The following is a 26,471-nucleotide window of genomic DNA, read 5'->3' as shown; positions in this document are numbered from 1 at the left end:
CCAAACCACAAAAAAACTGACTAGAACAACGTTATACTGGATGAAGCCAAAAAAAGACCAACAAGATACACTAGGAAAGGAAGAACATAGGGAAAGTGATCAGGAAAATATCAATCAATCAAATGTATTTATAAAGCCCTTTTTACAACAGCAGTTGTCACAAAGTGCTTTTACAGAGACACCCGGCCTTAAACCCCAAGGAGCAAACAACAGCAGTGTTGAATTTCAGAGGGAGAAAAAACTCCCTAAGAAGGCTGAATTTTAGGAAGAAACCTAGAGAGAACCCAGGCTCAGAGGGGTCACCAGTCCTCTTCTGGATGTGCCGGGTGAGATATTAAGAGTCCAATTGGAATAATTAAGAAATTCATCTGGGCTAAATCCAGAGTCTAAACTAGATTAGGGAAATTACAGCAAATAATCATCCATGCTCCAAATGAGGGAGAGAGGGCATTAGATCTCACTGCCGTGCTAAGACGTGACAGACATATACACCGATCAGCCATAACATTATGACCCCTGACAGGTGTGAATAACACTCACAATCTTATCATCATGGAACATGTCAGTGGGTGGGATATATTAGGCAGCAAATGAACATTCTCACCTCAAAGTTGATGTGATAGAAGCAGGAAAAATGGACAAGTGTAAGGATCTGAGCAACTTTGACAAGGGACGAATTTGTGATGGCTAGACGACTGGGTCAGAGCATCTCCAAAACTGCAGCCCTTGTGAGATGTTCTTGGTCTGCAGTGGTGAATACCTATCAAAAGTGGTCAAAGGTAGGACAGGGTCATGGGCGGCCAAGGCCCATTGATGCACATGGGGAGCAAAGGCCGGCCCGTGTGTGATCCAACAGACCACTTACTGTAGCTCAGGTAGTTTAAAAGGTTAATGCTGGTACTGATAGAAAGGTATCAGGACACACAGTGTATTGCAGTTTGTTACATATGGGGCTGTGTAGCCGCAGACCAGTCTGGGTGCCCATGCTGACCCCTGTCCACTACCGAAAGGGCCTAAAATGGGCACCTGAGCATCAGAACTGGACCCTAGTGGATTAGGCCACCTTCTTCTAGTGGACTAGGCCACCTTCTTCCCAATGGAAGAATGTGGCCTAGTCTGATGAATGAACTATTCTTTTGCATCACGTGGATGCCCGGGTGCATTTGTGTTGCTTAACTGGCACCTACACAATATTTGTGTTGCTTTTAACTTGCTTAAAAGGGCACCTATACAATATAAGGCAGGTGGTTATAATGTTACAGTTAACATACATTGTAATATGACAGGCTTAATACTCTACCATTACCTTGCAAGCTGTGCATTCATTTACCACTTTATCCAACAGGAAACTCCACCTACCTGCATGCACACACCATTCTGGCGATAATCAAACTAGCTTAGCCCAATGTGCTTAATAAAGGTCTCTTTCCCAGACCAGCACTGGCAAACACCCGAAACAAAAATCTGACTCTTGGAAATAGAGTGGTCAAATGCTAAATAAAATAGTGAATGATATTTCAGTCGGCTGGCTAGCTAGCTGCGGTAGCTAGCTGCGGTAGCTAGCCAGCTAATTTGCTTAATTCAATAGTTCTGGTTAAAGCTAAATGCTGTGTTATGCCACTTGCATCAACTTTTTAACTACTAAACTGGCTAGCAAATATATAGTATTTATATACACACATGAGCCAACTCATTATGACAACTCACAGGTGAAGTGAATAATGTTAATCATCTCCAAACAAGGACACATGTCAAGTTCTGGGTAGATTAGATGGTATGCGAACAATCAGTTCTTGTGTGTTGGATGCAGGAGAAATTGTCACCCATGTTTTTTCCATTTTTGTTTAAGTATCAAATTAGTAAAAATGCCATCTTCAACATGAAAACAAACTTGCATACACATACATACACACCACCTCAACGGTTGCTGATGTGCAGTGCAGAGGACATTCCCCCCATTCTACTGGCCGGCTCGCTGCAGCTGTTCTCTTGTGTCATGTGACTACAAAGCTGTCTTTGGAGAGAGACCAGCTTGTATCCAGTTGGGCATTTAAGGTCATTGAGAATTCCCAAACCCGAATCAAAAAAATATCCATAATGGAATATTACAATGCCCACTTAATTTTATACATTGCCATAACACTTGTGGATGAAGTGGTTCGAGGACTGTCAATCAATCAAACAAATGTATTTTATAAATCCCTTTTTATATTAGCAGTTGTTACAAAGTGCTTATTCATATACTCAGCCTAAAACCACAAAGTCAAAAAATGCAGATGTAGAGGCATGATGGTCTGGGAAAACTCCTTAATATATAGGAAGAAACCAGGTAAGCATCCAGGCTCCAAAATGTGGTCATCCTCTTTGGATTCTGCCATGTGGATATTATAAGAATACATGGCCTTTATGCAAGAATATTATTCCAGGTGTGAAGTAGTCAAGTGTTTAGCTTCAGTGCTGATAACAGCTCTTCTGTTTTGTCAAGTCACAGTTTTTTTTTTGCAATTTATGTTGTTATACCTGTTTACAATAGCACATGCCAAAAATGCACTCTGATTCATTTCCATTTGGGGCTGCAATTTTGTAGACTGTTATCTCAGACACAGATTAAGCCGAGCCCTAGACAAAAAAAAAATGTTATTCAGGACTAGACTTAATCTGGCCTTCAAAGTTCAAATCAGGTGCCGTGTGAACTGTAGAAGTGGTCATTCAGCAAATATGGGCCATTCTGTTGTGCTCTGTTGCTTGGCCTATTGATTCCGGGCAGAATACAGGACCATTAAGCCCTTCTTAAGGATTCCATTGCATCAGCAGCATTCACCTGGGCTGGGCGCTCCCTCCCTTCTGACACTTCTGTCCTCCCATAGGCTGTCCCCTCTACCACAATGACTGAACTGACTGTGCCAGAATTCTGCAAATTATATTGTAATAATTACATTTCACCATAAAATCATAAGAGCTGTGGTAATGGTGGGAAAACCAGCAGCACTATGTAGGGGTCCAAATAGTATAAATGTGTGGTCACATGACCAAAAAAGGAAACAGGAAGTAAGAGAAAAGTAACATTGAGGGGGGGTTGCCAGCCTCCTCAAAAATGTACAAGTTTACCATAATCTTAGAGCCAGAGAACGTAGATACTTAGGCGGATTAATGTGAATCTTTCTTGATCAACTGGAATTCCATACAAATTTAAAGAGGCTTACTGTACTAAGGCGTCTTCTGGCAGACTGGGTCTGGTAGTGGTGGGTTGTGTATGTGTGGTTGTGTGTGAGAGAGACAAGCGCTAATGCTAACAGATGATTTCTCAATCTAATTAACGCTTCCTATTTGACCTCAGCATAAGGTTCTACCACAGTCGCAGCACAAAGAAGGCAGACTACTGAGACATAGGATGGAGGGATGGGTCTGTGGGTGCTTCTATTGATGTTAGTTCATCTGAAGAGAATGGAGCAGTCCCAGTGTGGGTTGGCAGCATATCTTAGATCCTTACCCTGAGGCCACTTTTAATGCTACCATATGCATCATCTGGCTGTGGTATACTAGATCATTATTCTTAATACTAACTACATTTTAGAGATAAGGAAATATCTCTGTTTTGTTTTTACCTCACTGTGTAATATATTAAAGACAAAGCACAAACAGCGCCTTGCAAATGTAATCAGATGTTTGACCAATTCTCCAATCCTACTGAATTACAAATGGTTATTTGAAATGTTTTCTTTTTTTTAAATCCTATTTTATTCTAACACTCAAAATGAATAGTGCCACAGATTCACTACGGCAACTCCAATGTTGTTTTCGCCTTGTGCTATTCACTGTTATTTAGTCAGCTAAGTATGCTAATAGCAGATTCTAATTTACAGCAACAATCTGGAAGCAATCAAGGCTAAATGTCTTGCTCAGGGACAGAAGTGTACACCTTTTTCGGCTCTAGGATTTGCTCAGGGGACTGAAGCAGGTTCTATTTCAGTTTTTCCCTGTGTTTTGCGCCATTCAGTTTTTATTTAAAATGTAAACAGATGACCAGTCCCTGCTGAAGAGGTTCGCTTGTTTCTTTCTTGTTGAGTTTTGAGGGGCTGTGTCATCTTGGCAGTGTCTCGGTTATACAGCTTCCTCTTTCTGAATATTGATCCAACTGTGCTCACTGGAATATCAAAATTCTTGGAAATGATGTTGTACTGTTTTCCTAGTCTTTATGTTATGATTTATCTCCAAAGCCTGTAGAATTAAATGTTGTCTTTATTTTCTTTCTTCCAATGATCTTTCAAATGTGAGTTTTATAAACATCAATTGTGACAGCAACTTTGAGTCAACAGTAAAGTAACTTTAGCTTTTTTAGAGCAATTTCTTTCAGTTGTGTAAACTGGGTGCTTCCACAGCATAGGGGTTATACTCTTATGCAGGCTACATGTGCTAGGTTTTATTTTTGTTAGAAATAGTTCCCAATATAAAACCAATGACACCTTACAATAAATGATTTTGAGTGTCAGATTAAAAAAAAAAAAACAAACAGTAAAATGAGAGATTTGAACAGGGGTTTATATAGTTTTGTAAGGCTCTTTTCCCATTTATATGGGGAACATTTTTCCATTTAATTCTTAATGCTAATGAACAACCTTCCTAATCAGAGAAATAAGGTTTGTGGCGGTATTGCATTTCCAATCTTTACCACACATGAGATTATAGAACATGTTTCAAAGCCCTGAAACTCTGTCTGTAAAATGTGATTTCAATACTGTGTTACTGGGCTACGCGAAAATAGAACGTGATTCACGTTAACAGGGTGTCAAAGAAAGATAGAGACAACAAGGGAGGGAGCGAAGGAGAACATAGGAGGATTAGGGAGCAGTATAGATTGAAAACAGAGAGCGGAGACAGCTACCCAGTTCAAACTGAGTCCTGAGGTGAATGGGAGTGAACTAGACCAACTCACTTAGTGGGCTAAACTGCATAGCATAACAATACATTAAAGTCTCTGACTGTGAGTCTAAAACTGAGTGAATATGTTGTGAAGCATGCAGTTCGCATTGTAGTTGTTTTAACTGTTTAAATAGTTTTCAGAACTGTATTTTGTTTCTATGTTAATACTCCTCCGCCCTAGTGAAGACTATTAGCAAAAAGATTTTATGATATTATATTGCTCCTTACTTGCCTCTTACCAAATGTTGTAGGTATGTAGAGTGGGGAGAACAAATATTTGATACACTGCCGATTTTGCAGGTTTTCCCACGTACAAAGCTTGTTGAAGTCTGTCATTTTTATCATAGGTACTCTTCAACTGTGAGTGATGGAATCTAAAACAAAAATCCAGAAAATCACATTGTATGATTTCTAAGTAATTAATTTGCATTTTATTGCATGACATAAGTATTTGATACATCAGAAAAGCAGAACTTAATATTTGGTACAGAAACCTATGTTTGCAATTACAGAGATCATACTTTTCCTGTAGTTCCAAAGAATGATGTTTCCACCTCCATGCTTCACGGTTGGAATGGTGTTCTTGGGGTGGTACTCATCCTTCTTCTTCCTCCAAACACGGCGAGTGGAGTTTAGACCAAAAAGCTCTATTTTTGTCTCATCTGACCACATGACCTTCTCCCATTCCTCCTCTGGATCATCCAGATGGTCATTGGCAAACTTCAGATGGGCCTGGACATGCGCTGGCTTGAGCAGGGGGACCTGCAGGATTTTAATCCATGACGGCGTAGTGTGTTACTAATGGTTTTCTTTGAGGCTGTGGTCCCAGCTCTCTTCAGGTCATTGACCAGATCCTGCCCTGTAGTTCTGGGCTGATCCCTCACATTCCTCATGATCATTGATGCCCCACGAGGTGAGATCTTGCATGGAGCCCCAGACCGAGGGAGATTGACCGTCATCTTGAACTTCTTCCATTTTCTAATAATTGTGCCAACAGTTGTTGCCTTCTCACCAAGCTGCTTGCCTAGTGTCCTGTAGCCCATCTCAGCCTTGTGAAGGTCTACAATTTTATCCCTGATGTCCTTACACAGCTCTCTGGTCTTGGCCATTGGGGAGAGGTTGGAGTCTGTTTGATTGAGTGTGTGGACAAGTGTCTTTTATACAGGTAACGAGTTCAAACAGGTGCAGTTAATACAGGTAATGAGTGGAGAACAGGAGGGCTTCTTAAAGAAAAACTAACAGGTCTGTGAGAGCTGGAATTCTTACTGGTTGGTTGGTGATCAAATACTTATGTCATGCAATAAAATGCAAATTAATTATTTAAAAATCATACAATGTTTTTTTCTGGATTTTTGTTTTAGATTCCGTCTCTCACACTTGAAGTGTACCTATGATAACAATTACAGACCTCTACATGCTTTGTAAGTAGGAAAACCTGCATAATCGGCAATGTATCAAATACTTGTTCTCCCCACTGTATGATAACCATTCTAAGATACTATATCTATATACTTTAGAGATGTATACTACCGGTAAAGAGTAGTGATTTAGAACACCACAATTTTTCCAGGTTTTATAGAAATGTAAGCAGTTAAATCCAATGAATTACATGAAATGGAACAAAGGTAAGTGGTTTTTTTTTTAGGAAACAATTAATGGGTTAAAAAAGTACAGCTGTTCTGCAACAATGGAAGAAAATAAAGCTTTGAAAGTTGATGCTAAAAATTCCTACAGGTGTCCCAACGTTTGTTGATTACTCACACACCCTCTGTCTGTATAAGAGCTGTGTTGGAACAGACTGTGTTATTACAACCTCTTAACACTTAAAGGTGTAGGTCTTTCCTTTAGATTAATTGCAAAGAAAGCCAAGGTGTCAGTGAATACACTTTCCTACACCATCAAAAGGCACTTGGAAACTGAAGGAAACTGACAGGAAGAGGTCTAGCAGACCCAAAGTCTTAACAGACACAGACAAGTTTCTGAGAGTCAATAGCTTGCATGATATTTGGCTCACAGGACAACAGCTTCAAGTACAGTGCAACACTGGTCAAATTAGTCTCACTATCAACTCTGAAGGGAAGACTTTGTGCTGCAGGTTTGACAGGTCGAGTGACAGCAAGCCATTGCTAAGATGGGAAAATAAGAGAAGGAGGCTTGCCTGGGCCATGAAGCACCGGCAGTGGACTACTGAAGACTGGAAAAAGGTCTTATGGACCTAAGAATAAAAATATGGTTTTGTATGCCGTCAAGTAATGTAGGAAAAGGAATGGTGGCACACTGTGTGACATCAACTGCCAAACATGGAGAAGGAAGCGTGATGGTCTGTGACTCTTGATTCATTTCAATCAAAACTGGATAAATGGAGGTGTTCTAAAACCTTTGACCGGTAGTGTAATTACTATTTAGTTCCTTAATATTTGTTGTGTTATGGATGAATAACTTATCAATTGCCTTAGTTAGAGAATTCTGTTACCCAAATAACCACATGACTTATAATATAATGCAGCAATAGCCACTTTGAGCTGCTTCAGATGCATGGGGAGCATATCAAAATATAATCCAGAGACATGGAGCTTTTTTATCTAATAAAATTATTATGAATAATCATTAGAATTTGCCACCTCGAAGTGAAGAAATATGTTTCATTTGGGCCTCTGGCCCATGGACTTCATATATTCCTTGCTCCATTTAAATAATAGCTAGATGATGTGATAAAGTCAGGGGGTTTAGCAAATGTTCCCAGTTTATTTCCTGTTTGTGGAGCAGAGTTGGAATAGCAAAGCTTGAGTGAGACAAGTGCATCCTTGTAAACCTTTTATGTGCAATTTGTATTTTGTTGGTGGACTTGGCTGGTGATTAATCCTTACAATGTTATCTCTCCCTTGCTCTTTCTCTCCCTCTTTTTCTCCCTCCCTGTACATCTCTCTTTCTCACTCATATCTCTCTCCCTCTTTTTCCGTCTCTCTGTTTCTCTCCATTTTTCTTTCTCTCTCTCATCTCTCTATCCCTCTCTCATCTCTCTTCAAGTCTTTCCCTTCCTCTCTCTTTCTACCCATAATCCTGTTCTACAGTGAACACCTTAAATTAACCTCGGCCACCAAAGATTTTTACTGGCTGCCAAATGGTGCGTGACTGAAACATTTATCAGGGTCCGACGGTTATCTACCTAGGGGTGTCTGCTTTACCTGCCCCCAGGGAACATAGTTGAAGGAAAGGAGGTGTGCAGGGAGTTAGTCCAAGCAACAGGAGTGATGTCATCTCGGACATTGTTTCCAGAGGCCAAAATGAAAGATGGCACAAATGGAAAGTGTTAAGGGGTTTGCCTTACTGGAATTTTTTCTAGTAAAGTGCAGCCCATCCCTTTAAAAAAGTGTGAGCAAAGTTTGTGTAGCCCAGTATAACAGCACAGGCATGCATTTCCTGCTGTGCACAAAATGGGGAGTGAAATAGTAAATCGACAATTGAGGACAGAGTTGGAGAATAATTTAATGTGAATTCTTCCTGCTTCACCGGGATATAACCGACAATGTTATCTGATCTTTACACAGCAATAACAGAGGATGATTGTATTTTACAAAAATAAAAATAAAAGGTTTTGGATTGTAACATTGTTCTGTCCGGAGAAGGAACAGCCTGTCCCAGATAGAACCAACCTTAGGGTGGCAAATCTAATCATAATCCACACAATGTTCATAATCCAGAGGTGATATTAAAAATTGGAACAGGGAATTAATCTGGCAGTTGCCTGATTTTGTCCCGTCATTGCTGATTGTTACTGTTGCCGTGGTGAAATCCCTCCGTACAAGGCCTAGCTGTCACATGTCTCGCCACCATGACCCTTTGTCTCCGCTCTTTGGAGGTCTTACTAGGCAGGGTGAAGTTGTCTGAGGACAGCCTGACTGCATTCGGGTCACACTGGCCAGCTGCGTATTGATAAACGCATCTCCTCACATGCATTGCATCCTGTTTTCCTCCAGGGACGAGCAGAGTGAACTGACACTTTGGTTCCTGTATGAAATATAAAGTTAACGAACATTAAAGCATGTCCTTTTTGGATTGTCCTGAGGGTCAGACAAGGTGCCAAGGTAACTTGTCATATGGGAAATGTGTGTGTGCATCCTCCTCCAATTTCTTTGTTTGGATTGAATTCATGCCATATCTCCATTTGCAATGTGGTTGCTTATGTGCAATGGTAACAGAGCTTGTTTCATAGCTTCTGGCTGACTAGATCAAAAGACCTGCTTTCAGTGCTTTCTTCTGTTCGCTTTCCCCCTTTCATGCGGTAATCTGTGGCAAAAAGCGGTGTGAAAGCTCTATACTATCCTAAAATGAGTCTTCTGTGTTCAGAGGGCTAAATGCAGTCAAAAAAGGGATTTATTTTCACACTAAATAAAAACACAGAGTGAGCGCTGGTGGGAAAAGCAGCTGTAATTTCAGCCTGTTTGGTTAGGATGGTACTTGTTTGATTGTAATAGACCAATGAGGTGGGCACTGGACCATTCTATCAGCAAATTAGGTCTGAGTACACCCACATGATCACACTTAACCAAGAACAAAAGTCTTATGGAATTGAGTTGGTATATATCTGTTTTGTAGTTATTTAAAATAAAAGATAGATATTAGACATTAAATCATTTTTAAAATCTGAGCTTGAATAGAATGGAAAATATTTATTTCATGTTTTTGTTATTTGGGCAGATAACGGGATTTTTTTAAGGTAAGAATATATTTTTGATCTCACATGTTTTGTCATTTAAAAAGCTGCACAACCAAGTGTTCTTATAGATTCTTTAATAGCTTTGATACTATTTTATGAACTAAAATTTCAATACTCTTGAATCATCTAAAAACTGGTAATACAGTCATTGAAAAGCTTACTGTACATTGCATGTCTTTTGTTTGTGCCTTTGGAAAGTATTTAGACCCTTTCACTTTCTCCTCATTTTATTGTGTTATAGAGTTGATTTCTAATTGATTAAATACATATTTAATGCCCTCAATTCCCACACAATACCCTATAATGACAAAGTGAAAAGAAAATAAATTTGTGCCAATTTATTGACATTTTAAATTTTATGAAATATCACATGTACTTAACTACTCATACCCTTTGTCATGACACTCCAAAATAGCAAAGTTAGGGACATTTCTTTCATCTGTGATTCCACTGCACAGGGTTCCGTATATTTGCTAATATATTTCAGTTTTAACGTTTTCTTATAAATATTTCCAATAGGTCCAATGTCACCTTACAATCATTTCTTTTTTGTGTTAATATTTCAAAATAAAACATGAAACAAATGTCAGAGTACCAATTGTAATTTAACATAGTGAGAGTATTGTTTGGGGATTTTAATACTTCTGCAGTTTTGTACACTGTAAATAGACATTCAGTGGGAATTATTGCAGTCTTTGCATGGAAAGTGTGTGATTTTCTTATTTACAGTTGCTCCGATTTTTGTCGGTTTCAGTATTATTTTACTCTGATCCGTGTACAACCTTGCTAGACAGCGTGTATTTCTGTCTTATGTTAGGTTACAAGCTGCCACAGACACTCTAAAATAAAGACGTTACAGTCCATCCACATTCATTCCAGCTGCAAGCTTGGGCTTTTCCCTGTCTTGTTAACCAATTGTGTGGGACGTTAACCTTATCTACAGCCAGGTTTATTGGGTTAGTGAGACCACAACAGCCCATGTACTTCTAAATCACTAAAGCAGAAGATGAGTATCTGGGATTCTCAACTCCTAGTAAATCTGGTTTGGAGTCCTTTGGCATTGATAAAGAATACGATGTTGACCTGGTCGATGTTAAGTCTATTTTTACAGAAGGTCCCTATTCCAGTCCAGAACAACGGTAACACTATATTGTGTCTGTTTCGATGTATGTTGACCCTGTTTGCACCTCCCGTTCACATCCGTCATCTGAATCATGTCTGTTTACACTTACTCCATGTTTTAATGATCTACCCTTCTGGGCACAAGCAGAATTTGGACTAGATCAGGATAAAACCTGCATGTTTGAAAAGGGCTTATGGTTGCATATCTCAAAAAACTTTTCTTCATGGGCCTCGCTCATTGACTAGTAATTTAAAAATGGTGGCATCCCAGTCAGTCTGTAAAGCACTGTTAGCCACTGGTCTTGTCAATGAACTACGATTTTCAAGTAAACACTCACTGGATTATGCTAGGGTGAAAGAGGACTGCTTTTCTTTGGTAAAAGGCTTATTAATGTATAATGCATAGATCTATTAGTCAGTTATAAGCAGAGGTAATTAATTGATTACATAATAAAAATGAATAATGAAATGAGATGGTCTTGGAGCATTTCTCCAGATGACCCTCTGATCCTTACAAATGTGTTGGGTATTATGCATATGCAATGTTCAAAGTGAGTGTGGCATATTTTTTTCGACTTCAGTGTGTTGGCCTTTGCCATTGAGATTCGCTGTCATTTGCTGTTGAGATTGCTTGGATTTCCTTCCACATAAAACCCATTTGGATGTAGCACTTAACTTCATTTTTCTAGACAGCAAGTACAGAAAATGAAGACTCAGCCATTGAAAGCCATAAGCAGCTCTGATGTCTTAAAGATGAACTCCTCCTGTTGAGGAAGTCTAGCAAAGAGTCAGAACACAAGTGGAAAAAAGGACAGCACACCCTTAACAAACAGATTCTCATCTTAATGAGAAAGTGGATTTAATTCACAGTATGTCTTTCAAAGTCATTCCGCTTACAGTACATTTACTGAACAAGCGCATGAAAATGGTCAAAGGTTGGAGGCTTGGTTTGGTTAGTTGAGAAAAAAAATATTTTTATGGTAACTGGCGCATTTTTCTTTCAGCATGGCCCTTGTTAAAGCATTGGAACAGGAAACAGGACCAATGAATTTACACTGAAGCCAGAGTGGTTTGAGAGAAGAGTTTTGATTTATTTTGAGGACAGGACACTGGCCAGTTCTCCTCTCCCAGAGAGCATAGACCCAGTGAGAAGATTCTCTCTAATCCAGGGCTGTTTCTCTTCTGAACAGTCTCAGAAATAAATTTGAGAGATTAGGGTCTAAAATGATCCTGTAAAACTCCCTTCCTGAATCTTTTAGCATCTGTAATCAGCCGAAATTGGTGGTTTTCCTGAGCATTTGTCTTAGATCCTTAAAATAGCTGCAGTGCTTGCTCAGATTTATCAACTGTTGTCAAGAGTGGGGGCCAAAGTGAGCACAAGATAAATATCAGAGTCCTTGAATTAATGTGATATCTCTTTTGTTCTGGTCCAGCTTGTTTGGGATGCTTTAAATTGGAATTGAGAGTCTAACTTCCGTCTGTCATATATCCCCCTATCGCTCTGGTCAAAACACCCAGGAAAAGAGCAGCACAAGTACCACGTAATATTAAACCAAGCCGTCCAACACTCACGCCACGTAAAATGCATCACTGCATGCATAATTGCATTCATACAAAACCCAATCATTTTGGCATTTCGAAGTAGCCATGAAACTATCAGGATGAACATTGCATGGAAACCACTAGTACAGCATCAGAGCAATGTACAGTAAATATACACATTATGTACAGTGAAAACACCCTTACAGCCTTCTCCAACTGGGACCTGCGTTGATAACGGCTGTGTGGAATTGAACACTTCTGTCGCAAAAACAGAATGGCCTGTACAATCATTTGAATGGAAGATATCCAAGAGAGAATGAAGGGAGTGGAAACTAGAGCAAGAGATAGTGGAGGGTGATGGGGGAGAACGGGAGAGATGAGAAAGAGGGAGTAAAGAAAGGTGAGCCACTGCATTGCATCAGGTCAAGAAGACAAACTGCACTCCTTTTTTCCGGAGTTCTCAAGTCGGGGAGGATTTTCACAACCCTGCTGAGTCTGAAATAGATGCACAACTCTTCGATTTTCCTGGGCTTTGCCAAGTCATCATGGTTTAGGCAGAATCTAGGACCCTCCCTCGGATGAGCCTTGATGGACAGCTGGCTCTCTCTGGAGGGTGGTTGTGAGATTCCGAACATCTTTTTTCAACATTTCTTTCCCTTTTACTTGATAACATTCGGAAACGTGTCCTCTATCGATGAAGATCAGGTCTTGATCATTCCTGTCCAGGCCAATAGTTTTCTGGTCAAGGTCGTGTAGTCAGTAACAGTATCTACACCTTGTGAACAGTCATAGTCAGTTAGGATCTGACTTGGACAACACAGCACACGTATGTCAGAATGCATCAGAACTGCATCTGGTAATTGTTGTGGGACATGTAGTATTGATGTTGGTCTCTGGAAGCATAATCTCCTTTGATTTCCATTACAGCACACCCACATGGTTACAGATACTGACAACATAAAAGGGAGGCTCATTGGGGTTTCTCATTGGATGGAACAACATGGGTGTGGCAAACATTGTCTTTCCACTAAACCATGCCATGCTCTGGACAGGGTGAATATAGGATCATTCTAATGTTCTCACATTCCATTTCAGCTTTCGGACAGAAAAGTATTGCACCTCACACGTTTCTGGTGTACATGAATCCCACTTTTATTTTTCAACAGAAAAGGTTTTTTTTCAGGTTTATTTTGGTTACATTGAAAACCATTCTGTGAAAAACCGTAGCACCAGAGCAGATACTTATTGCCCATTCTAGATTGTTGAAAATGTCATTTTGTGCTATTTTTGAGTAAGGATCAATTGTGATTGTGGAGAAACACTTTCGTCTATTATATAAAAAGACTAGCACTTTATTTATTTTCCAGTCATTTGCAAAATAAAAGAGAATAAATGTATATTTATATCCTTTCATTTAAATCACAACAAATACATTTAAAGCAAAATAATTGGGCGGCATTTAGCATAATTCAAGCAGGGAATTAGCTTTCATGATGAATACTATTATATATTTATATTTATATATTTATATGTATACATATATGTTTATGTACAAGTATGGCACTTGATTACACGAAAGCAAGAAAACACTTTTCACAAATGAAAGCAGTGGGCGCTTTGGTGTATAAATTAAGGAAGTCACAGACGTTAGCGTTGCAGCAAATCCACCAGATACTGTTTTGCAAGTCAGCTATAGGCTATAGCAATGGAATGATTACATACGTTAAGGTCAGTGGTGCGAACATAGGCAACAAAAAAGATGAATGATGCAAATGTATTTAAATTAGGTTGATCCATCACAATGTATGTATATATTTAGGCATATGCCGAAATACATCTGGAGATTCGATTCCCCGTCGAACACATAACTAGTATATTGTTTCGCTTAAATAGGTCGGTGTTAAAAACTGGTTGAATTATTTTTAAACACCTTCAGTAGCACGTATCGGGTTAGGTTTGGCTGCCCGGTGTTCACCTCTTAGTGCAATTTGCATTTACTCTCTTCAAGTACAGTAGATCAGCCCACAAAGAGTAAATACGTGAACACATGACATGATCTATATTTAGCGCTTTACAGAGTATAAACTTTACTAAAAAGTTGCATCAGTGCAATGTAATAAATAAGTTAACAAACGTGTGATCCACGTTTGCTACTGGAGTCCTTAAAAGACAAATCAAAAATCATCCCACTCTTTTAAGTCATTAAACGGATGTGGCGTGAGGAGCTGTCCACCCGGTGTTTAGCTTTGTTTAATCTTTACAAATCACACATGGTCCCATCTTTAACTCTCTCCATATGCTAAACATAAGCAGAGTCACTGGATTGAGTGCGACCGAAATTAGGCACACTCATTCGGGGCAAGTCCTTATTTCTAATTTCATATATTGACTTTCTTCTTGCCTGCACTCCTCGCACGGCCGTTTTGATTTTCTTCCACCCCAAATGATTGAGTTCTGCCAGATTCAGCAACACACAAAAGCCACTGACTGCGAACATGAAGACTAGAAACACGGTCTTCTCTGTGGGTCTGGAAACATAGCATTCGACATCTTTTATACAGGGGTATCGATCACATTCGTAAACCGACGGGACGTTGAATCCGTACAAGAAATATTGACCCACTAAAAACCCAATTTCCAGCGCGTTTCTGAAAACCACTTGAATGATGTAAAATCTCGAGATACCCTCTTGCCGCCTCATTTTCGACTTCCCAGTAGTTCTCATGGCTGAATTGGGGATCTCTTTGACTTCCAAACAGTCTGGTTCGGCTTCTTTGGTGGAGTTATCTGTGTTTTGAAGTACTCCATTCACAATGGTGTTTTTAATCTTCTTGCTGTCGTCTCGTTTCATTGAATCTTGATCCTTATCCAGGGTCAAAAACACCGTGGAGTACCGTCGCTCCTTCTGTTTCGCCGACTGATGCACGGAGTATGTAATAAAACATAAACTCGGGGTGCATACCATTATGATCTGGAATACCCAAAATCGAATGTGTGAAATTGGGAATGCCTTGTCGTAGCAAGCCTGGTTGCAGCCGGGTTGTAATGTATTACAAACAAACATTGTTTGCTCGTCATCATAGACTGTCTCTCCAACTATTGCTACTATTAGAATCCGGAAGATCACCACGACAGTAAGTAGGATCCTAAAAACAAACAAAAAAACAAAGCATCAATATAAAGTCTATAAATTATTTTCATTTAGCCCGCCTGCAGATTGACCTGACTACAGTGTAAGTAGGCGCATGTTTGGGAGCTGTCCAGTGCTGAAACGAACGGTCTTTGCTCGGGTCACGCTAGGCTCGCTCTTAGGAAGGCGGTTAGTATGTTATATGTGTTGTGCTTAGTTTAATTCGTGTCAAAGCACAATTTTGGGATATTTTTGTGTCTTCTGGATTACTTACTTATTGACATTAATCAGTATTTGTGTTTAAGCGGAGCAGGCAATATCGCCTAGTCTCTGCTACTCATAGCACGGCACAGCCACCCATTCTAGCACCAACAGCCATTAAAAAATGCACATCTGTAGTTATTACAGTTGACATTTTGTCTCTTACCTCCCTATCATAGTGGAGTGCTGCTGGACAGCAGCCTCCAGGAGCCTCTCTAGTATGGTCCATTCCCCCATTGTTGTTCATCCGGAGAAGGCGAGAGCCCACGGCACCCTGCACGAACTCCAACCAAATGTGGAAAATATTTCCCCGGGTTTCTGGTTGTTGTCACTCCCCAGAGGCTCCGAGGTTATCTGGCAAATGCATTGATTACGAGCCCGCAGCTGTTCCTGCCCTCCTCCCTTGCGCGCGACGCAAAATTATTATTTGCTTTGGACCAACGGCTCGTGCAACGCTGCTACACTTTCTCGTCGTCTTGGAGAATCTGAAGGGCTGATTACTATAAGCCCTCCTATTTTCGATCTCCAGTTCAGGTTGATGGCTCGTGCGCTGTGTCTGGATGGAGGGAGGTTGGATTTAATGTCTTGCCAGTGTTAATCCGCCTTTAAGTAGTCCCCTCCCTGCGTCACGCGCAGACAGGTTGGTGGAGCGCTGCCAAAATACCAGGGTTTCTCATTTTCAATATTCGACGAATGCAACCTGGGGACCGCGGACAAGACTAAGCTCTGATAAAATGATTAGTGATAAGTTCAATGCACCGGCGTGTTTCTAGTTCACAACACATCAAAACTGCTGAGCCAGATCGAATTGTAACCGGTTGCGTGCTCAGTGTTATAGAGGGAGAGGGGTTGTAAATGCGCCGTGTCCTAAGCCCGCAGGTCAAGACATGGCGCCCTGATATTTTTCCGGTGCCACTTTTATGGCATACAGTTGTTGCAGTTTTTATTGTTATCGTGAAAATGCCTGACATAAAGCATCTGTCCTTGAGTGCCGATGTCAGTGCACGTTCTGAAGCTATTATTTTCGCCGCAGGATATAGATAATGCTGTGGATATACTGTGATTAATTGAAAGTAAAAGTTGCATTGAAGTGTCTAATCGATTTGAGGGGTTGCTTGCGTATGTGGGAGGTTAAAAAACAAAAAAACAATCAAAATATCTGTTTCCGCCCTAGTCCGCTGTTAGATATGATGAGCTATTTCTGAGCATGGGGCGTGTATACATAGGGCTACTAAATATTATAATTTCAAGAGACACACTTTCTGAATGATAACTATTTGTTAATGATACCTCCAATTATTTGAAATTAGTTTTAGGCCAATCAGACTTTTAATTTGAATAATGAATTGTATTTTCACATAACTGTTTGAAAACTGTGTTAAATATTGATATTAATCCTATCTATATAGTGTTTCAAAAGGTATGTGGGCCATCTCACTTCCTCCACATTTAGTTGTGTTATAGACTTATAATTGATGAAATGTATATTTTGATGAAATGTATATTTTTTCCCCCTCCAAGAACTGCCACCTTAACGTGGTGGAGGGGTTTGAGTACCCGAGTGACCCTAGGAGCTATGTTGTCTGGGGCTATATGCCCCTGGTAGGGTCTCCCAAGGCAAACAGGTCTTAGGCGACGGGTCAGACTAAGAGCGGTTCAAAACCCCTTAATGAAGAATAAAATTTTGAGTACCGTGACGTCGCCCGGTATGGTGCAGCCGGGGCCCCACCCCGGAGCCAGGCCCGGGGTTGGGGCTCGAATGCGAGCGCCTGGTGGCCGGGCCTTCCCCCATGGGGCCCGGCCGGGCTCAGCCCGAACGGGTGACGTGGGGCCGCCCTCCCGTGGGCTCACCACCCACAGGAGGGACCATAAGGGGCCGGTGCAAAGAGGATCGGGCGGCAGTCGAAGGCAGGGGCCTAGACAACCCGATCTCTGGACACGGAAACTGGCTCTAGGGACGTGGAATGTCACCTCGCTGGCGGGGAAGGAGCCTGAGTTAGTGCGTGAGGTTGAGAGGTTCCGATTAGAGGTAGTCGGGATCACCTCTACGCACGGCTTGGGCTCTGGAACCACACTCCTTGAGAGAGGATGGACTCTTCACCACTCTGGAGTTGCCCATGGTGAGAGGCGGCGGGCTGGTGTGGGTTTGCTCATAGCTCCCCAGCTCTGCCGCCATGTGTTGGAGTTTACCCCGGTGAACGAGAGGGTCGTTTCCCTGCGCCTACGGGTCGGGGATAGGTCTCTCACTGTTGTTTGTGCCTACGGGCCGAACGGCAGTGCAGAGTACCCGACCTTCTTGGAGTCTCTGGGAGGGGTGCTGGAAAGTGCTCCGACTGGGGACTCTATTGTTCTACTGGGGGACTTCAACGCCCACGTGGGCAACGACAGTGACACCTGGAGGGGCGTGATTGGGAGGAACGGCCCCCCTGATCTGAACCCGAGTGGTGTTCAGTTATTGGACTTCTGTGCTAGTCACAGTTTGTCCATAACGAACACCATGTTCAAGCATAAGGGTGTCCATCAGTGCACGTGGCACCAGGACACCCTAGGCCGCAGGTCGATGATTGACTTTGTTGTCGTCTCATCTGACCTGCGGCCGTATGTCTTGGACACTCGGGTGAAGAGAGGGGCGGAGCTGTCAACTGATCACCACCTGGTGGTGAGTTGGATCCGATGGCGGGGGAGGAAGCTGGACAGACTCGGCAGGCCCAAGCGTACTGTAAGGGTCTGCTGGGAACGTCTGGCCGAGTCTCCTGTCAGAGAGATCTTTAACTCCCACCTCCGGCAGAGCTTCGACTGGATCCCGAGGGAGGTTGGAGATATTGAGTCCGAGTGGACCATGTTCTCCACCGCCATTGTCGAAGCGGCCGCTCGGAGCTGTGGCCGTAAGGTCTCCGGTGCCTGTCGAGGCGGCAATCCCCGAACCCGGTGGTGGACACCGGAAGTAAGGGATGCCGTCAAGCTGAAGAAGGAGTCCTATCAGGCCTGGTTGGCTTGTGGGACTCCTGAGGCAGCTGACGGGTACCGACAGGCCAAGCGGGCTGCAGCCCGGGTGGTTGTGGAGGCAAAAACTCGGGCCTGGGAGGAGTTCGGTGAGGCCATGGAGAAGGACTATCGGCTGGCCTCGAAGAGATTCTGGCAAACCATCCGGCGCCTCAGGAGAGGGAAACAGTGCCCTACCAACGCTGTTTACAGTAGAGGTGGGCAGCTGTTGACCTCAACTGAGGATGTCGTTGGGCGGTGGAAGGAGTACTTCGAGGATCTCCTCAATCCCGCTGTCACTTCTTCCATTGAGGAAGCAGAGGATGAGGGCTCAGAGGTGGACTCGTCCATCACCCGGGCTGAAGTCACTGAGGTGGTCAAGAAACTCCTCGGTGGCAAGGCACCGGGGGTGGATGAGATCCGCCCTGAGTACCTCAAGTCTCTGGATGTTGTGGGGCTGTCTTGGTTGACACGCCTGTGCAACATCGCGTGGCGGTCGGGGACAGTGCCTCTGGGATGGCAGACCGGGGTGGTGGTCCCTCTTTTTAAGAAGGGGGACCGGAGGGTGTGTTCCAACTATAGGGGGATCACACTTCTCAGCCTGCCCGGGAAAGTCTATGCCAGGGTTCTGGAGAGGAGAATACGGCCGATAGTAGAACCTCAGATTCAGGAGGAACAGTGTGGTTTTCGTCCGGGCCGTGGAACACTGGACCAGCTCTATACCCTCTACGGGGTGTTGGAGGGTTCATGGGAGTTTGCCCAACCAATCCACATGTGTTTTGTGGATTTGGAGAAGGCATTCGACTGTGTACCTCGCGGCATCTTGTGGAGGGTGCTTGGGGAATATGGGGTCCTGGGTCCTTTGCTAAGGGCTGTCAGGTCCCTATACAACCGAAGCAGGAGCTTGGTCCGCATTGCCGGCAGTAAGTCAGACTTGTTCCCAGTGCATGTTGGACTCCGGCAGGGCTGCCCTTTGTCACCGGTTCTGTTTGTAATTTTTATGGACAGAATTTCTAGGCGCAGCCAGGGGCCGGAGGGTGTCAGGTTTGGGGACCACACGATTTCGTCTCTGCTCTTTGCAGATGATGTTGTCGTGTTGGCCCCTTCTAACCAGGACCTTCAGCATGCACTGGGACGGTTTGCAGCCGAGTGTGAAGCGGTGGGGATGAAAATCAGTACCTCCAAATCCGAGGCCATGGTCCTCAGTCGGAAAAGGGTGGCTTGCCCACTTCAGGTTGGTGGAGAGTGCCTGCCTCAAGTGGAGGAGTTTAAGTATCTAGGGGTCTTGTTCACGAGTGAGGGAAGGATGGAACGGGAGATTGACAGACGGATCGGTGCAGCTTCTGCAGTAATGCAGTCGATGTATCGGTCTGTCGTGGTGAAGAAAGAGCTGAGCCGCAAGGCGAAGCTCTCGATTTACCAGTCAATCTACGTTCCTACTCTCACCTATGGTCATGAGCTTTGGGTCATGACCGAAAGGACAAGATCCCGGATACAGGCGGCCGAAATGAGTTTTCTCCGCAGGGTGGCTGGGCGATCCCTTAGAGATAGGGTGAGAAGCTCGGTCACCCGGGAGGAGCTCAGAGTAGAGCCACTGCTCCTCCACATCGAGAGGGGTCAGCTGAGGTGGCTTGGGCATCTTTTTCGGATGCCTCCGGAACGCCTTCCTGGGAAGGTGTTCCGGTCCCGTCCCACCGGGAGGAGACCCCGGGGAAGACCTAGGACACGCTGGAGGGACTATGTCTCCCGGCTGGCCTGGGAACGCCTCGGTGTCCCCCCGGAAGAGCTAGAGGAAGTGTCTGGGGAGAGGGAAGTCTGGGCATCCCTGCTTAGACTGCTGCCCCCGCGACCCGGCCCCGGATAAGCGGAAGAAGAAGAAGAAGAAGAAGATGGAGTATATTTTTTCAATCTAATCACAGTCCCCTCAGAATAAATTGAATAAATTGCTAAAGCGTAATGGGCTCAGTTGTTATGAATGGAAGATGTTTGGAACCACCAAAACACTTCCCAGACTTGGCTGTCTAGCCAAACTAAGTAACTGGGCAAAGAGTGCCTTGGTTAGGGAGGTGACCAAGAAACCAATGACCACAGAGCTTCTTAGTTTTTCAGCCATCACTGCAGGACTCCATCAATCTGGCCTTTATAGTAAAGTGGCAAAACAGAAGCTACTCAGTAGTGAAAGGCACATAACATGCAGCCTGAAGGACTCTGAGAACATGAGAAACAATATAATCTGGTCTGATGAGACCAAAATCAAGCTAATAAGCCTGAATGCCAAGCGCTACATCTGGTGAAAACAAGGTACCACTAAGTGGTGAAGCAGAGGGTGAAGCATGGTGGTAGGATTCTTCTCAGATTCAGCACCTGGGAGATTTGTCAGGACTGTGGGAATGATGAACAGCTTGGAGACTTGTCAGGACTGAGGGAATGATGAACATCTGGGAGACTTGTCAGGACTGAGGGAATTCTGACCCAGAATTGACAGCACTTCAGACAGGGGAGAATATTAATCTTTTAGCATGACAACACTAGACTAGCTTCAGGACAAGTCTGTGAATTTCCTTGAATTGTTCAGCCAAAGCCATACTGGAACACCATTGAACGACTGTGGGGAGACCTGAAGATCACAGTTCACTCCCCATCCAGTCTGATACAGCTTGAGAGATCTACAAAGAAGATTAGGAGAAACTGCCCAAATCCAGGAGTACAAAGCTGGTAGAGGCATACGAAGATGAAGCCGTCACTGCCAAAGGTGATTCTACAAAGTACAGTACTGAGTACAGTGCCTGAATTCAAATGCACATAAGATAGCTTAGTTTTTTTTGGCACCAATTTCTAAAAACTTGTTTTGTCTTGGTCATTATGGGGTTTTAGGTGTAGATTGATGGAACATTTTCTTAATCCGTTTTAAATTAAGTCTGTAACACAACAAGATATGGAAAAAGAGCAAGGGTTGGAACCCTTTCCAGAGGCAGTGCAAATGTACCTTTCTACCTGATCTTGAGCACATGGACTAGAGGGAGGGCTCAAGTGACAGACATGGTTAATGGATAAAAACATGGCTTATCCCACGTGACGGTTTGTGCGTGTGGGGGAGGGGGGCGGAAAGGGAATGGGAGATGGAGTTGAGGAGTAGGGGATGCTCTGTAAAATATAAGACATTATTTTGAATGATGAAGATGTTGGTGGTTTAAGGTCATGGGGATAATTGAGTTGCATTTCAAGCCTCAATGAGACACAGAACGATGTGTTGTCGGTCCCAGGGTCTCATTTATTTATAAACCTATACAAATCAACATATTCATTGCGCTTGAGTGTAAACAAACCAGTCCAAGAAGACAATACATGAACGTTTGCCTTTGCCTGGACCTGAGACTGGGAAGCAGGCGGTATTGTGAGGTGAAGGAGATGGAGGGGCGAAGCAATTAGAAGCACTTCCGGTGGACGATGGAGGGGCCAGCCTCGTCATATTCCTGCTTGCTGATCCACATCTGCTGGAAGGTGGAGAGGGAGGCCAGGATGGAGCCGCCGATCCACACGGAGTACTTCCTCTCAGGGGGAGCAATGATCTACAAACAAGTCGATTAGTGGCCAAAGGTCCAACAGCACCATGTTTGGTTACATTTATGTTTGGATTGTCAAAGCTACAATCTGTAGCTACAATCTAAACCCATGTCACCTTGATCTTCATGGTGCTGGGGGCCAGGGCGGTGATCTCCTTCTGCATGCGGTCTGCAATACCAGGGTACATTGTGGTGCCGCCCGAAAGGACGTTGTTGGCATACAGGTCCTTACGGATGTCAATGTCGCACTTCATGATGCTGTTGTAGGTTGTTTCATGAATGCCGGCAGATTCCATACCTGTTCACCAAAGGATAATGAACTTTCTCAGTTTGAGCCAGCCCTTTCTTAGTAAATGGTTAAACTTCTACTGGCCATCAACTGGAAAAACAGACAGACAGTTGGCTGCTCACACTTATAATATGGTAGATAAGCTGTTCAGCTTCAATCAATAAATCAAATTTATTTATAAAGCCCTTTTTACAACAGCAGTTGTCACAAAGTGCTTTTACAGAGACACCCGGCCTTAAACGCCAAGGATTCAACTGTAGTTGTCACGGTTAGGTGAGCAGCAGCGCCACCGTTCCGTGCACCTTCAGTTTCCCATCACTCACGAACACATCCCGGACTGTCACATGTTTTCAATCTTTCACACCAGGTCCCAATTTGTATGGTTTGTATGTGTTTAAATGTTTCCCCTCTGCTCCCCACATTGTGGATCATTGTCGTCGTCGTCAGTGGATGGCTTTGTTTGTGTTGCCATTAAATGTAAGTTTCTTTAGAGGTTTGTTTACCGCTTTTGTGTGTTTTGTTGTGCTCAGTGTTTGTTTGTTTCTTTAATTAAGAACTACACCGACTACCTCTGCCTGCACCTGGTTCCTTGCTCCCGCAACACCATTGTGACCGTAGTGTTGAATTTCAGTGGCAAGGAAAAACTCCCTAAGAAGGCTGAATTTTAGGAAGAAACCTAGAGAGGACCCAGGCTCAGAGGGGTGACCAGTCCTCTTCTGGCTGTGCCGGATGAGATATAAAGAGTCCAATTGGAATAATTAATACATTTATCTGGGCTAAATCCAGAGTCCATTTAAAATTAGACTAGGTCAGAAGTATGACCAGGTGGACAAGGACAAAGACAGCAATGGGCCGCCCAAACCAGGTAATCCGCAGGTGTGGACCAGGACCTCATGTCCTCCTAAAGTTTTTAATGGGAGAAGAGTGGGAAAATTCAGAAAATGCATTAATCATATCAACAACGATTTATAGTGGAGAAGGAGAACTTTGTGGGGAAGGAGAACTGACCCAATCCCCCAGCACAATAGTATAGCAGCGTAAGACCTTGGAACTGAGACGGGGGGGTCCAGCAACACTGTGGCCCTACCCGGGGGAGGCCCCGGACAGGGCCCAACAGGCAGGAAATCAATCCACCCACATTGCCAGGCATCAACCAAAGGGACACCCACATGGGGAACTGTATTTCAAAAGCACTAGGCTATCTTTAAGTTAACTAAGCCAGCAAACTTCAATGAATACACAGAACAGTCTATGATTTAAATGTTCTGGTTATTAATTAAATTTGAATCCAAATACGGATTTAGTTATCCTTGTATGGACATCAGGATAATTAATTGATCCTGCTTCGTGAAAATACACACAAGCAATGTTACCCTATGTTACAGAGATTCTTTTACAAAGTCTCACTAATTCACAACAGTTTCACGTTACTCTTTAGTTATTTTCACTGAACAGATCTGTGTACTAGACCAGTAATACTTACCAATGAAGGACGGCTGGAAGAGTGTCTCCGGACAACGGAACCTCTCGTTACCGATGGTGATGACCTGTCCGTCAGGCAGCTCGTAGCTCTTCTCCAAGGAGGACGAGGAGGCAGCGGTGGCCATCTCATTCTCAAAGTCCAGCGCCACGTAGCACAACTTCTCTTTGATGTCACGCACAATCTCACGCTCAGCTGTGGGGTTTCAAGTGGCTTTTCATATAAATATTGATAAACGTAAGTTAACATTTGTCATATTTTTTCACGTTTATACTTTTCCCTCATCTGGCTAATATTGCCTTTGTCAAGCTGTACATATCACATCCCATTAGTTACCGGTAGTAACAAAAGAGTAGCCACGCTCAGTCAGGATTTTCATGAGGTAGTCTGTGAGGTCGCGACCGGCCAGATCAAGGCGCATGATGGCGTGAGGAAGAGCGTAACCCTCATAGATGGGCACGTTGTGGGTCACACCGTCACCCGAGTCCAGCACGATACCTTGAAGAGTGTTACCAACATGTTAGCATTGAATAAGTCTTCCCCCGGCTGCCACGACTGAGGACTTTGTATTCACTCATCGCGGCTCACCTGTGGTACGTCCGGAAGCGTAAAGGGACAGCACAGCCTGAATGGCCACGTACATGGCGGGTACGTTGAACGTCTCGAACATGATCTGGGTCATCTTCTCCCTGTTGGCCTTGGGGTTGAGGGGGGCCTCGGTCAACAGGGTAGGGTGCTCCTCGGGAGCCACGCGCAGCTCGTTGTAGAAGGTGTGGTGCCAGATCTTCTCCATGTCGTCCCAGTTGGTGATGATACCGTGCTCGATGGGGTACTTCAGAGTCAGGATACCTCTTTTGCTCTGGGCCTCGTCTCCAACATAGGAGTCTTTCTGACCCATACCGACCATTACGCCCTGGGAAAACCCAAAGATAGCCCTGAATCAGTGGGATATCACATGGCCTCACATGTCCACCTCACACAGCTGGCCAAGGTTCCATAGTTCTGCTGTAATCTTACAGACAATAATAACCCCACCATTTTCTTTAGCTGAGAACGTTTCCCGTTATCACACAGCAGTAGCCTACCGTACCTGGTGACGTGGGCGACCCACAATGGAGGGGAAAACAGCGCGCGGTGCATCATCTCCGGCGAAGCCAGCCTTTACCAGGCCAGAGCCGTTGTCGCACACCAGAGCGGTAGTCTCTTCATCGTCGCACATGGTGTCAGCTCTGACAGTACCAGTAGAATAATACTATCACTCAGAATTCAGCTATTAATTAATCGGCATAATAAAATTCCATACTCTGGTGTTGGATGCAGTATGCTCCAATCAAATAAGCTAGTAATCATGTATGTAAAGCAACTCATACTCTTTTACTCATAAAACTAATTTACTCATAAAAGAGTTAATGGGTTATTTTATAATTATTTATTTTATTTATTTTATCAGTTGAAATATGATGTGGATGTAGATATTATAATCTTGGGTCTAATTCAATTGAACATATATTGCACACTACAACTTTATGCCAATCATACAGGGATGTATAAAGTTCAAAAGTATTTTTGAGTCCTGTATACAACAGGTAGGATTCCAAAATAACTTTCACAGATTTAATTAAATTGATAACAAGTTTGTAATAGCAAATAAGCACTGCAGATGTTGGTGGTATGTCCACTACACTACGGCAAATAGCTGTACCCTGGCACTCTGCATTGGGTCGTGCATAAAAACAGTCCATCCAATATCCAACATCTCTTGGGGCCTTATTGAAAATATAAGACATTGCATAAATCCTAGCCTTGTTTAACATTTTTCCCTTTTCTGTAAATCAGCAATAAGGGAGTCTTTTTGAGAGAACAACGCATTCCCTCAACATTTTAATTTCAATCGGCAATCCACCAATTAGTAGCTTAATCCAACATCATCATCTATTATCTGGGGTCTGTAAACAAGGATAAAATAGCCAACATCCGGAAAACACCATATGGGATTGAGTAAAAACTGTTAAAAGACATGTTAGTGTTTGGGGAAAATATCTATTACACAGTTCTAGTTAAAGTGATTAGTTGCGATGGAGAGCATTCCATTGAGAAAGCTTGCCAATCAGGTTAGCATAGTCCCACATTTCTTCTCACTCTTGACTCAGAAGGAAGAGCTGATGTCAATCCAGCTACTCACCAGTTTAGCACCGTGCCCTGGACCTAGAGTGTAAAAACAGGGTTAGGAGCTGTGAGGACACACTGATTTATACTGTCTGAGTGGGCCGCGAGACCCCCGGGGGGGAAGAAGTGCACCACCTTGTCCTTATTTGGTATCTCCTGCACCATTGACAAGCGTGAGCCCATTAATGGAATGGTGAGGAGAGTCCCCCGCGCGCATCTGTGCCCGCGACCCATATAGGGAGGGAGGGGGGGGGGGAGCAGGGTCATTCCTAGAATGCAGTGGCTTTTAGGAGTCATAG

General features: G+C 43.4%; 2 protein-coding genes across 2 annotated transcripts; both read right to left on the bottom strand.

Moving 5' to 3' along the window:
- Nucleotides 1-13,428: 13,428 nt before the first annotated feature.
- On the bottom strand, nucleotides 13,429-16,330 carry LOC105015493 (gap junction delta-2 protein). The gene is made up of 2 exons (XM_010878690.4): nucleotides 15,859-16,330; nucleotides 13,429-15,447 (listed from the first exon to the last, which is right to left on the bottom strand). Exons 1-2 carry the CDS (start codon nucleotides 15,927-15,929, stop codon nucleotides 14,601-14,603), a joined length of 918 nt encoding a protein of 305 aa, XP_010876992.1. The 5' UTR covers nucleotides 15,930-16,330; the 3' UTR covers nucleotides 13,429-14,600.
- Nucleotides 16,331-21,931: 5,601 nt separating this feature from the next.
- LOC105015494 (actin alpha cardiac muscle 1) lies at nucleotides 21,932-26,219 on the bottom strand. Its single transcript, XM_010878691.2, has 7 exons — nucleotides 26,189-26,219; nucleotides 25,097-25,235; nucleotides 24,595-24,919; nucleotides 24,343-24,504; nucleotides 24,010-24,201; nucleotides 22,354-22,535; nucleotides 21,932-22,243 (listed from the first exon to the last, which is right to left on the bottom strand). The coding sequence occupies exons 2-7, from the start codon at nucleotides 25,223-25,225 to the stop codon at nucleotides 22,100-22,102; spliced, it is 1,134 nt and encodes a 377-aa protein (XP_010876993.1). The 5' UTR covers nucleotides 25,226-25,235; nucleotides 26,189-26,219; the 3' UTR covers nucleotides 21,932-22,099.
- Nucleotides 26,220-26,471: the final 252 nt, after the last annotated feature.

This window comes from Esox lucius, chromosome 15 (genome assembly GCF_011004845.1).
Source record: "Esox lucius isolate fEsoLuc1 chromosome 15, fEsoLuc1.pri, whole genome shotgun sequence".
NCBI lineage: Eukaryota > Metazoa > Chordata > Actinopteri > Esociformes > Esocidae > Esox > Esox lucius.
Note: the sequence above shows the minus strand (reverse complement) of the source record. Positions and strands in the feature narration are given on the sequence as shown.

Excerpts from the sequence above, each read along its gene's own strand:
- LOC105015494 (XM_010878691.2), bottom strand. The coding sequence starts at position 25,225 with ATGTGCGACGATGAAGAGACTACCGCTCTGGTGTGCGACAACGGCTCT. Across the intron at positions 24,505-24,594 it reads CGCTTCCGGACGTACCACAG|GTATCGTGCTGGACTCGGGT; the intron begins GTGAGCCGCGAT and ends ACACTCTTCAAG. Across the intron at positions 22,536-24,009 it reads CTTCCAGCCGTCCTTCATTG|GTATGGAATCTGCCGGCATT; the intron begins GTAAGTATTACT and ends TTTGGTGAACAG.
- LOC105015493 (XM_010878690.4), bottom strand. The coding sequence starts at position 15,929 with ATGGGGGAATGGACCATACTAGAGAGGCTCCTGGAGGCTGCTGTCCAG. Across the intron at positions 15,448-15,858 it reads CACTCCACTATGATAGGGAG|GATCCTACTTACTGTCGTGG; the intron begins GTAAGAGACAAA and ends GTTTGTTTTTAG.